This window comes from Crocodylus porosus, unplaced genomic scaffold (assembly GCF_001723895.1).
Source record: "Crocodylus porosus isolate Cpor-Errol unplaced genomic scaffold, CroPor_comp1, whole genome shotgun sequence".
NCBI classification, from domain to species: domain Eukaryota; kingdom Metazoa; phylum Chordata; order Crocodylia; family Crocodylidae; genus Crocodylus; species Crocodylus porosus.
In genome coordinates, this window is record NW_017728947.1 from 50,231,039 (window position 1) to 50,244,771 (window position 13,733).

The 13,733-nt window shown below is 39.4% G+C and overlaps 1 protein-coding gene across 2 annotated transcripts in view; it reads left to right on the plus strand.

Annotated features, from left to right (window-relative positions):
• Positions 1–13,733, plus strand: part of SIPA1L1 (signal induced proliferation associated 1 like 1) — a 431,247-nt gene that overhangs the window by 314,794 nt on the left and 102,720 nt on the right. For both annotated transcript variants that reach the window (XM_019551381.1, XM_019551380.1), the window contains one exon: positions 10,993–11,167. In XM_019551381.1, coding sequence (XP_019406926.1) covers positions 10,993–11,167 — 175 coding nt within the window. The remainder of the gene's footprint in view (positions 1–10,992; positions 11,168–13,733) is intronic.

Sequence of the window (13,733 nt, forward strand, 5' to 3'; positions counted from 1 at the left end):
ACTCCCCCTCTCTTCTCTAGTTTCTGCTGCCTACCCCCACCCCTGGGGGTGAGGCTGATGGAGCCACAGCTTGATAACTCAGGGGAACCTGTGCAGTGGGGCGGGGTGGGGGGGGCATGCACCTTTCAATGTAGCCTCCGCAGATTGTAGACTGGGAAGTGTGTGGCCTCCAGCCACTCAAAAGTTGACAGCTGTGTTCTAGATAAGTGTCTTCTGTGTGTGTTTTTTCCTTTAATGAATTACCATGGTATTCAAATGGGCATGACCTTAATCTAGAAAACGAGGTTAGGTGTTTCATGGAGTCAAAGAAATTAAGTTCAGAGGGGACTATTGAGTGATCTGAACTGGGCACCTGTGTGTCACAGACTGTGAAGTTTTACCCTATTACCTCAATATTGAACCTGAAACATGACACTTGCCTGGATCTAAGGACATCAAGAAATAGAGAATCCACTACTTCTCTTGGTTGTTTATTAAAATGATTAATCACCTTTGTTATCATAGTGCCATATTTCTTATTTGAATTTGTCTAGATTCAGCATGCAGCCATTTGTTCTTGTTATACCCTTTCTCTGCCAGATTAAAGCCTTTTAGTACTTATTATTCTCCCTGTGAAGATACTTATCAAGTAATCAAATCACCTGCCAATCTTGGTTTTATAAATTAAACTGAGCGCAGTCTTTCACTGTAAGGCATTTTTTTTCAAGCTGCATCCTATTTTGTTGCTCTGTTCTGCATATTCTCCAAAATTAGCATCCATTTAAAAGGGAGAAAACATGCAATTTTAATGTATTGATTTCATGAGTTCTGTACAACAAAGTTTCAGTCACTTACCATCCTTCTCACTATTCCTCTTTTTAAGGACTGTATTTCTTGCCACAATATCACAATGACAATCTATGTTGAATTTGTGATCCCTGCTTATGAAGAATTATAGATGACACTGTCTTCCTTGTTACTTACCATTCCACCAGTCTTTGGATCATCTGCAAATTCTGTCAGTCCTGATTTTTTTTTTTTTAATTTATATTGAAATCAGTTATGTAAAGATTGACTTTCTTCAGCACTAGTGCCAAGAACTCCCTGCCTCACCTCACCTTGATAATGTTTCTCTGATTGATTAAATACCTTGAGATCTGTCAGATAGCCAGTTCTTAATCCATTTAAGATTTTTGTTGGTGATATACTGTAAGGCCGTTTTTTAAAATCAAAATGTTTGTCAGTATTAAGTTAAAATATATTGCATCTTTGGAGTTACCTTTATCAACCAAACTTATAATTTTGTCAAAATAATTAAATCAGGTTTGTTTGTCAGGACCCATTTTCAGTAAAGCCATGTTGTCTGGCATTAATTATATTGCTGTCCTTTATTACATTTTAGTTGATTCCTGTATCAGCTTTTCCATTATCCTATTTGGGATGTATGATAAAGTAACTTTTCTGCAATTACCTAGATATTGCATGCCCTTTTAGAATATCAGTATTATATTTAACACTCTTCCAAGCTCAGTGGATTTCCCTGGTGTCCCATGGTTTACTAAAAATTAACATCAGACACTTACATCTCCTCAAAGAACTCTGGAGTATGTTATCTTATCTTAACTCGCTCGTTTAAAAAGATTTATACTTAGTAGATGTCACCATTCTCTTTTCTTACTTTTGGATGGGAAAGTATTTCCATGATCCTGGTTTTTTTCCATATATAGAACAGAAATGTTTATTGAATGCTTCTGTCTTTTCTGCATCATCATTAATAATTTTAACATCTCTGCATGGTAGTCGGGTCTATGCCATTGTAGGATTTCTTTTGTTTCTGGTGTACTTGATAACTTATTGTCCTTAGCCTTACCAACCAGGGAGCCTTTTTTATGCTTTTAGCTTCCATTATCAATTTTCTATATTTCCTAGCTGCTAATTTATGTTGATAATAATCAGTTTCCTCTTAGCTTGTTATATATAGTTTTTATTTCTAATGGCTACCTTCCCTTTTGTTTGATCAGGCTGAGCTTTTGGCCAAGGTAGTACTTTCTTGTTTGTAGAATCATGACTTTTTTGATCACCTAAATAATACATAATTAGTAATAAGTAGAAGCTGCCCTTCGTTATTTTAAAAATAAAATATGAATCTATAGAATATTTTGATTCATATGATATGACATGTTACAATAAGTATGATACTATTGATCTTCATAATGCATCTGACAACATGGCTTGAGTGGTACCACAGATGTTTGGAAATAATATAAAAATAGTAGCAATTTAACAATGAAATGAAGTAAATTTCCAAGATAAAATTTATTTTTCCCCCAAATTGAATCATCTTTAATTATTTTCTTAGCATTCCTGTGATCTAGGAATTTGTTGACAATTTTTTCTCATCAAATCAGATGTCATTATAAATATTGTACCAAAACATTAAACAATTCATTCTGATATTGTTTTGTTTAAAAAGTGGACTTGGGGTCCCATCTAATTTTATATAATATATGAGAATAATGAAAAGAGAAAAAAATAAGATCCCATTAAGTTTGTAGAACAGTATAATTTTAAAAAATAGGGTTTGGGGTTTTTTGTTTGTTTTAATTGCAAAAATCCTTTTTGAAATAGTACGAGGCAGTAGAGATGTGGAATTGGTTAGGCATTAAAACAGATTGTGGAACAGATTATTTAATTTTCGTACAAAAAATGAGTTATCATGACTTCTTGTGCCACTGCAGAATAGGATTTGGTATTGTGTTGTTAATTTGTGTATATTGAAGAGTTATATAGGTGCGTAGATTAAAATATTACTTTTTCATGGCTAGGGGAACACACGCACATGCAATAAAATCACTTTACATATCAAATATAACTAGATATGGCAGAGAATATTTCTCTCCTTTCTTAGGAAAGACCTAAAACTAAAGTAAGACAGAATAATGTTCTGAAGACTAAATGATATTGAAGTATTTTTATATTGATAAGAACTCTTATTTTATTTTTTAGATTTATGTTGGGAAGTAATACTTAAAAAGCTGTCTGTAAAGTCTGGGGCTAGGGACTGATATTCAAAAAGCCTGAGCCTGAATTGATTCAGTCTTTGCAGGTTAGTCTAACCTGGCTAAAATCAGTTTTGTAACCAGACGGACATCCAGGAAATGCAGGCACATGCTTGCAGTGGCTCAGGTTAGAAACCAGGGAGCGGAAGAGCAGCCCTCCCTTCCCTTTGACAAGGCTGAGCTGAGGGGGGCATGGCCTGGCCCCTGCAGGATGCTCTGATTTTTTTTTTTTTTTTTTTTTCCTGCCACCCCCCTCTCCTAAGCAGCCCAGCCGGGAATGTTTATCTCCTAACTCAGTGTCTATTGACCCATTTAAAAAAACAAAGCCTCTTTCCATTAACTAGTGGAGCTCTTAAACAGCTCTTCCAAGGAAGGGCATGAAGCTACCTGTTGATTAGCTCCAAAAAGTCTGTTGCCTGTCATCTGCCACATCATGGACTGTAGCCAGTATGTGGTCTGCTAGATAATGCTGAAGTGTCTGCGTAAGGCAGAGGGGAGGGAGGAATAATCCCTGCATAGCAAGGAGAAGCCAAGCAGATGCTCTGTGACTGCAAGTCTCTGCCAGAGCTCTGGCCAGGGAGCAGAGAGGAGGGGCCAGCTCTGCTGTATAGCAGATCACCCCGCCCAGACCAGAGAACATACTGGGATGCTGGGGGACTCTGATTTAACTTAAACCAGGAAGGGGTCTAGGACAGATATTGCATAAACTGGTTTGAGCCAAATCATTTAAGTCTGATACTACATTCAAACAGATTTATCTCAAACTGGTTCCAGCCATTTTCAAACCAGTTGATGTGTGCTAAACTTCTGTTCTGTTACAGGTTTAAACCAGTTTCTGATCACTTAAACTGGTTTAGGTGTAATGTCTGTCCTTAACCTCCCTGTCAAATAATAATGGCAAAGCACAACTATCAGCCTTGAACGTGTCTTTTGAAAAATATACCTGTTACATTAAATCTATTTCACTGGGAGAGTAGGGCAGTGAAAATGGTAAGTAGCATTTGTGGGTCCGTAAATGGGTTAAGATACACACATGCTTTAAGGAGGGGAAAATTTGAGGACTGTTTGAGGAGGAATAGTAGAAAAGAAAACTGAAAACCATGTTCCATATATGCTATGCTGCTCTGTAAAATAGCTCCAATATTACTGGCCATCAGAAAAGAGCCTTCTCTCCCTTTGTTCTCCCTTCTCTTCCTTCTCTCCCTGTCTTCCTTACCTCTGCCAAAGAGATTCCTCAGGGAGAGGCAGAGTACTAGAAGAGGGAGGTGGAAGCCTAACGATTTTTACTTGTATGTTTTAAGAAGTCATTTTGTTCAACATTTATTGAACAAAAGTTTAGGATAGGTTCATCTCTCCTTCACTTCTGACCGGCTGGTTTGGAAGATAACTTTTCTTCCTCTAATGTTAGGGCTATGCAGGCTAAACTTTTAAAACTTTTGCATGCAGTTAAAGTATATGCACCCATTTTTATCAATTTGTTGTGAGGAAATTTGAGTGAATCTCTCTAAAATAGAACATCAAGGGACTGGTAATTCTGCTCAAACTAAAATCAAGAATGATATATTATTAATTGACTATGGCTCTTGCATTATGATTAATTAGAATAACTTAATGTTATAAATCTACCATAATGTAAATATTTAATAAGTACTGAGGGTAGTAGAACTGTTCTGTGTCCATTTTCATGCGACTCATGTACCACTCAGAGGTACACGTAAAAGGGTTTGTCTGCCCTTACCTTGGGTGACCCTACTGAATTGTGATTTTTGACATTTGACTTTGATGTGGCTAGGAATTCATCTTTGAATTCAAAGTATTATGCACAAATAAACTAATCTTCAAAATGACCTTAGAAGATAAATTAGTAACATCATACCTCAGTGGGATATGTTGAAGAAGCAAGAGTAATGTGATTTGATCAGATTCACAGGAGAAGATAGTTGCTACACCCAGATTAGATGCTTACATTTTAGGTCTGGATTTCTCGTACACTTTAGAATTTGCTGTCTGAAAGGTAAGAAGAAGATTGAAGATTCATTTTAGCCTTGATGTTGTGAGACTGAGCAAGCAGGGGAGGTAACAGGAGTCACATTCACCATGAATTTCTGTTTCAGTTGTGAGCTTTTTAAGTTAGCTATTCATAACACTATCACTATTGGCATGCAGCTATATTTAGAATCTTACACATTCAGTGCACAGATGGTGGTTCTGAATTCAGCTTTTACAGTTTTTGGTGAATGGGAGTTTAGGTACATTATGATAATTCAGAACAATTTGCACATGCTCAATAGCTATTGTAGAACAATGAATGTCTTGGCTGTTTCTAATTTGTTTATCCAAAATATTTTATTACCGTGCTTAATAGTTTACATTATTGGTTGTCTCTATAGATTCGCATTTAAAAATCAAATATGGGTAAAGCTGTATAAAATAACAAAAAAAAAAAAGCAATCCTATTACATAAACATGTAGACACAGAACAGACTTTTATAAGGTGGACTTTCAGAAGTCCTCTAAATGCATCTCATTCATAAAAGCTAAGCAAGGCTGAAGTGCTGTCATCTCCCAAGACACTTAAAGATTCACAGATCACCTTATCACTGATTTATAGCAGGAGTATCAAGCATTCAACCTCCAATAGCATTCCATCCAACCTACTGGGCTACTAGCAGACCATGAAATTGGAGTTGTGGTTAGCAGTGGGCAGGGCCTACACCAGAAACTGGCCCAGTGGCAGCAGGGGTGTGAATAAAGGCTCTGCTGACACAGCTTCACTTGCCCTTCAGCTGCTCAGCCCATCGCTACGTGTTCCACGTTCATCACAAGTGTCCACTTGCCCCATTGCCACCAGCCCTGGAAATCTAATAACCTACCAAGAAGTCCTATGGTCTGGATCCAGCTTGGGACATGGTGTGAGTTGGACATCCCTGCTTTAAAGGATAAAATTAAGAGCACCTCTGTACAAATTAGTAGTTTCAAGTATGAAGCTGAAAATAATTTCATGTATATTAAATTTTACACAAAGTAAGCAGATAAAGTTAAGGACCTACCTGGGTTTTTCACCTGAGCCTTAGGCAGCCTGAAAAATCTGCTACAAGCCATCAGTGTCTGATAACAATGCCATACAATCATATAGTACTAGTACACTCATATACTACTAGTACTAGTGTGGATCTCAAAGTTCTTTGTGCTGCAATTCTGTTTCCAGCCTTCTATGATTGTTACTGAGGAAAACAATTTATCATACTAGGAAATTACAGTATGTCCTCTCTCTTTTTCTGTCAAGAAAATTTGATTTCTGATGCTTTGGAGGAAAGTACTAAGGAAAGAAATATTTTCTCTTACTCCTTTCCTGCTCCATAGTGGTCCTTCCTGACCCTTATGGCAATCAGTTTTATTTAAACTGTAGGATTGAAGTTCCCCAATTAGCATGCATAATAACCATTAATAATAACTGTAATGAATCTTGTGAATGAAGAATGGGAGTAAGAAAAGATCTGTGTTCTGTTGATTTGACATTGATTTGCTGTGTAACCATGAGAAAGTGACTCAGCTTTCTTTTTCTCTGTGCCACTGTTGCAATCTTAGTTTTACAAGGATAGCCCTTGAGAAGTCTAATGGAAGTATTAAGAGGTCTTAAAAAAATGAAAAAAAAATTGAACCAGGTTTTGAAAAAATGACAGTGAGGAACTGATCCTCCAGCCCCCGAGGTTGCTCCGTGCCCCTAGGATAGGAGGGGATCACCGCTGCAGCACTCTTCTGACCCTGGGGGTTTCCCCACACTCCTAGGGCAGTGAAATCACTGCAGCAGTGATCCAGCCCTAGGATTGCATGGGGTGCCCCCCGCAGCTGGGAACCCACAGCACTGGCAGTGAGCTGCAATGGAATCTAATGCACGATCCCACAATCATACCTCCTGCCACGCACATGTGACATGGCAAGAGGCACAATTAGGTGAACCATGCATTAGATGTATCGTACTTTTACCTTCTTGTGTAGAAGGGGACCTGAGAGGGACAACACTTAATTTTTAGTTTCTCTTTGCTTTATGGTTATATATGGACAATCAAAAAGCCCAAGGTGGAATTGATTCAATCTACGCAGCTTTCTAAAAGCTGTGTAGATTGGACTGTTAATGAACAGAATACATGTTCACTCAGTAGTTGGCCAAGACAGGCAAATGCCTGCACTGGCCAAGGCCAGAAGCGCTAGCGGGCTGCAAAGCCAGAGGGCCCCACCCCCTCACCAGCCCACCCCCGCCTGTCTCTGGCAGGGGGGTGGTGAGGGGGGAATGGGCCCCCACTCTAGCACCCCAGTCAAGGTCTGCACAGCGAGGAGAGGAAGGCCCCTAGGGCTGACAGGTGAGGGGCTGGCAAGGAATCAGGGCTGGGTTGTTCACAGCCTTGCAGAGCCACATTGTGGGAAGAAAGCCTCCGCCTTGGGGGATCTCTCCCCCACCCACGGTGGAGACACTAGCTGGGGAACCCAGGCTGGAGTGGGGGTTTAGTCCTTCCCAACCCTCCTGTCCCCTTGCAGCTGATGGTTGGTGCACAGGCAAGGGTGCAGGACTGGGGTATCTACAGTCCAGTGGAGTGCTTACACTGGACTGCAGACTCACTGTGCAGACCCAGCTAGGGAGCCAGGGCTGGAGTGGTTCCCCATTCACAGAAGTTTAGGGCTGGAAGAGACCGTGTGAGATCATCGGGTCCATTCCCCCTGCTCTGGGCAGGAAGGACTTCTGGGGTTAAATAACCCCAGCAAGGTGCGTGTTCAGTCTCCTTTTGAAGATCTCCAGGGTAGGTGCCTGCACCACCCCTACTGGGAGTCTATTCCAGAGCATGGTCACATGAACTGTGATGAAGTTTTTCCTTATATCCCATTTAAAATCTTCTAGGAGTTTATTCCTTGCCCACCACCCTGATATTGAGAAGTGGGGGGAAGGGGTGGGCCTGGGGTGGCTGAACCACATTATGTGGAGGGTAAAGCCTCCACCCCCTGCTGTGTAGACTGTGACTGCGGGAAGCAGGGCCAAGGTGGGGGTTCATTCTCCCCCTCACCTGCCCTGGTGTTGCTGCCAGCGGGGCTGGGAAGACTGCCTTAGCTTTGTGATAGTCGGGGCAGGGCCCTTTAGCTGGGCTGGAGCAGCCATCTGGGGGGGAGTTAGCAGGGCCTGCAATGCATCCTGGGATGCTGGGGTGCTGAGGTCTGACATGCGTCAGGAAGAGATCTGAAACAGAAGTTTGATTGACCAGTTTAAGCTAAATTGGTTAAGTCTGATACTACATCCATCCAGGGCTATCTTAAACCAGTTTTGGCCATTTTGAAAATGGTCTATGTTCACCAAACTTCTGTTCTTTTACAAATTTAAAAGTTTCCAATCACTTATACTAGTTTGTGTGTGATGTCTGTCCCTAGCCTGTCTGTTTATGTTGAATAGACAATGAAGTTGCTAACTAAAATAATAAAAAAAATTTAAACCTGAGTCATGGGAACCATACAAGTTGTCCTTTTGTTATCTTGACAGCAAAAAATGCAAATTGAACTTCAAAATCACTTTCTAGAAGGATCAGCTGGGTCTTTGAAGACAGTACTGTGTTCTTCAGTCTGTTCACAAAAGGAGCTTGGGGTTTTGTTTTCATATCAAGCAAAAATCTGTCTTTGTTATGTCCATTTGACCGTTCTTTTCCTTTCTAGAGTTTACCTATGTGCTGACATAAGGCCAGCCTAACCTTCTTCAGTGCAACTCCAGTATGCTTAGAAAGAGACTTCTCTTTTCCTTTTCCCCAGCATGGGCTCTCCAGCAGCAAAAAAAGCAAAACTAACCTGTTCTTTACTTCCTTTGTCTTACTCCCATGCTCTTATTAATTTACTTCCTTCTCACCATCTTCCATTATATATTAAAGTTACAGTAAGGGTTGGATTTGGGGTTGCAAATAGTTTTAACTTCAACAAGAGCTTCAATACGATGCATCTTATTATCAGAAATGTGTGTGTTATATAGTTCTGCTTTATGTAGGTAAGACAGCTTGATCTAATGCAGTGGTTCTCAGACTTTTAAAACTCAAAAGGCACTCTGTTTCCAAAACTAATTTATTTATTACAGTGCTTTTTTTTTTTTTTACCTTGTTGCACTCAGCAGCATCATTAAAAGCATCTCCTGGCACCCCAAGTTTAAAACCGTAAAAAAACTGTTAAAATGTTTAATAACATATGAAACTTGTATCCTCACCATTGGGTAATATTCAAGGTGAGTCCTGACAAAATTTACAAATTATTTTTAGCACAATGAAATCCTGCCACAGTGCATAGGATGGATTTGAATGGACCTGCAGTGGATTTAAGTGATCCTGTTAAGAAGCTCACCCAACTTCAGTAATTGTTTATTAGGAGACCTTATAACCAAATGTTAGCTTACTGACCAGGCCTTGTATAGACATTTAGTTTCTCCTGCAGGAGTTACTGTTTTCCCAGGAGAAAATACGAGTATACAGATATTCACGATTTTTCTGCTAGAGCAAACGTGGCTATTTCAGGAGAGAACTAACCCAGGAACAACCAGGGTTAAATCACTCCCAGGAGAGTTTCTCCTGGAAGAGCAAATTTTTGTACCTGCTGACACCACAAGCCTGACCATGGACAGTCTGGGTTTTCCAGTCAGAGCTACCCTATGCATTCAATATGGTTTGTTGTTTTCCTGCTGCCTGAGGTGCTTTGCTCCCCTTCCCCCCCGCCCCCCCCAAAAAAAAAAAAAAGTAAGTTGCTTGGGCTGGCTGGACTCCCAAGCAGGGAGCAGAACATTCCCTCTTCATAATCTCACAAGGTGCAGCAGAAGGCAGGCGCGGGTTGATTCTGAGCTGTCTGCGTCAGCCACTCAGGGGTTCCCTTTGTACTGCTGTCATCTTTTGCTAGAAAGACTGGGGGAGTCTGCAGAGTACAGTGAGCTGTGTGTACATGGCCTCCTTGGCTGTATAGCATCAGCACTGCAAGTTCTGTACTCTTCAAGGCTTAGCATTCAAATGTACATTCAGACATCCCTGGGTAAGTGTTTCTACCAGGAGAACAAACATGGAAGAATTCCGAGAGGCCAGTTGAATGTGTATGTGCAGTCTAAGATCACAAACTGAATAGGGCTTCAGTACATTTCTACAACCAAATCAAAAAGTAGACATCCTTTAGAAAAACAAAGGAAAGACAGCAGTCATCACTGCAGTCAATTCAGTCTTTTAATTCAAGCAGAGCAAAGGTAGCTTCAGTAGTTTAGCAGTTAAAACAAGTGAGAAACATGGGAAACATAAAGAGTAGCTAGTATCAATAAACATTTTCTTTCCTGTTTAAGAATTTCTAGTATAGTAGATGCCTCCTTCCCCATCCTGAGGCTGTACCTGAGGTGGGCAAGCACAGCTCCCAATGCTATGGCTGCTCCAGGGGCTCACACTCAGGCAACCAGCCCACATGGCCCTTTCCACAGCCCCAGTAGTGGGGGGACCAGTTGAGCTGAAAAAACCCAGCCTCTGCCCACCCACAGCAGATTACGCTGCATAGAGTATGGGGGCTACCTGGGAGCAGAGTGTCAGCTGGGGAAGGGGTGAGCACCCTGGTTGAAAATCACTGATCTAGTTAATAGGATGCAATAGGAGTGAGGAAATCTAGTTCTTCTCTTTTTTTTCTACACTTGTTGTGGGGCTTTTGATAACACACTCAGCTTTTCTGTGCCCCAGCATTTTTGCAAAATGAGCAGTTGGATGTTGTCACCAGGTATAATCATCTTCATCACCACAGTACTTATCTATTTGAGACAGGTAGTAAAAAAACAGTAGGGAATTTGGAAGAAAGTTATACAAATAAGTAAACTTTTTCAAGTCTATCAGTTTGGGGATTAGTTAAATTGCTGGACATTAGCTGAAACTTTTTATCTAATTTATTGGATATAAAAATCTTGCTTTTTTATTTGCAGTTAAGCTATCAGCTGAAGGTGGGTGTCATGTACTGCAAAGGTGGACAGAGCACAGAAGAGGAAATGTACAACAATGAATCAGCAGGGTCAGCCTTTGAAGAGTTCCTTCAGCTGTTAGGAGAACGAGTTCGACTGAAGGGGTTTGAAAAGTATCGTGCTCAGCTGGACACCAAGAGTAAGACGGCCTTTATTTTTTTTCCAATTCTAACAAAATATGTCATGATCAATAATTGACACTTCTCTCACATTTCTTTTTAAAAAATCACCTTCTTTACTACAAACCAAAAGTTGTTCTCTATCAAACATTGTAATTGAAAAAAGCAAACATAAAATAACTCATACCTACTTGGTTTCTCATTGTTTTAATAACACATCATTGTACTTTTAAACATATTCGGCTACAAAGTGATAACTAAAACTTCAGTGTAAAGGTGTTCCAAAAACCCAGAGTAAAAAATGAGTGTCCTGTGGAATTGTTGTTAATGTATTGGCGCGCTATACTACACAACAGCACTGCCTCAGTTATGCATTATTAACTTCAATATTCATTTTTTTGCTTTTTTGCTGATGTCGTAATTATCTTTCTTCACCAAAAACATTTTAAAGATCCAAGTTTATAATCTCATGTTGGTAAATAAATTGGTTTTATACTGTGACCAGCTTATAGTCTGCTTCTCCTAGGCATTTATGTTGTGTTGCTCCTGCTGAATTTATTCTAGTCTATTCTTTTTTTATATTTTTTATAGAGTTTGTCTCTGTGAACTGAACTATATTAGGCCAACTGTACCCACCCAGCTTTTCTGTAAAGCACAGGGTTGCAAAAAAGCAGTTGAAAAAGATTTAGTGCAGCATTATCTGCAAATGTAATTTTCTGCTCTTGAATGAGAGGGACAACATAAATTTTATGAAATAGATTTATCATGTTTTGTTTGTCTGTTTGTGCTCTATTTTAAAATCTATTCAAAAACTGAAGGAAATACCTGCGACCCATGTTTGACTAATTTGATTAACCCCATTTGTATTGAAGTCCATTGTTATCTTCCTAACTTGCAGTAAAAGAACTTAACCTGAGTCATGAAAGAAAAAAATAAAATTCAGTGTAGCAAAAAATGGCCTGTTTCCATGATTCTGCTACCCTCAGTAGTGTAACGGGTAATTGAGAAACTATCAAAAATCTGAAAGCTTTTCTTAAATATTATCTTAAAAGCATGTTTTAAGAACACACAAGGGCCATCTTCAGCCACTGAGTCCAGTCTCCTCCTATTGCAGGCAACTGCATTATATACAATCCCATTTATAAAATTGTGAAGTTCCATCTTGAAACTAGGGAAGTTATTTGCCCTCACTACTTTTATTTGCCGGTGCATAGTGGCAGAGTAGTTATGGCATCTCTCTACCAATGTAGTGGCATGCTGAAGGCCATACCCAGTCAACCCAGTTACCATTACATGGTCATCAAATGGTTACCAAGTAATATGGGATGATGAATCAGAGGAGGCCCACTGTGATGGTAGTCGTGTCATTCTTTTGCATGCTCTTATACCCTCTTTCGTACACTCTTGACTACAAAAACCATCATGCCTTAACTGTCCTAGCGTAATGCACCATCTGAACTTGAGATGTACCTTTAACCTTGACTGCTATTAGAAAACTGTTCTGCAACCAAGTTCTCCTGTTGTTTAGAAATCTTCTAGTTTTCAGCCTAAATTTATTCATAGTTAATGTATACCTATGTGTTCTTGTGCTACTATTGTTGTTTAACTTATATAGCTACTTTTCCTCTCTGGTTTTTACCCCGCTGATGTATTCATGAACAGGAGTCATGAATAACATCATTCAGTTAGTACTGAAGTGCTCCCTGCCTTTGTTTTATCAGGGTAAACAAGCCATGATCTTTTAGTTTTGTGAGAGCATCTTCATTTCCCTGTCTTTTCCTAACAGCCATTTTGTTATACCTGTTTGAATTCCCAGTTTCTATACCTAGTTTGCATTCCTTATCTTTGAATATGCTTGACCAGAAATTTATCCACCATTCCAGATGAGGTCTTACTAGTGTCTTGTTCAAAGGCATTAGTAATTTCATATCTCTGCATTAATAATTTCATACCTCACTTGGTATATCCTGGGATTGCATTTTCCTTTTTCACAGCTGCATCATGTTTATTATTTTTATAAGCAGTAAATAGTGTCAAAATCAACTACGTGAAAGTACATTACCATCTTGAAGCAGTCAGTATTCAGCTATGTCAAAGTAGTGTCATCTAACCCAGTTTTTCCATAATCAGCTACAACTGAGATTATGTAGGAGGACATGGAAAGAGCTAGGGAGGGGAGAAGCAAATATTTTGATTCCTGGTGGGTGTTTTAATGGGTGAATGAATGATCTTTCTCTGGTATTTTTCCCATTTGAACTGGGCTTGTATTAGAACTTGCATTCAGGATTGACAAAAGTTCACCTCTCAAATTCTTACAGACAGATAAAACTGTTAAATGCAAATGTTGTAAACTCTTCAGATTGTGCATTAATCTGCAAAATTAATTGTTGCAACAATATGCTGTAAGGATGGTTTTCATGTAAATAATACTTTGATAAAGCATATCTTTGTTAATATGGGAAGCAATCACTAGATAAATATTTTCACTCTGCACCTGAAAAAATATTGCAGCATATCTGGCATTGGTAGACATTGAAGCAGGTTTAACATTTTCTCAAGTTTTAAACCTTGATGTTCATGCTGGTG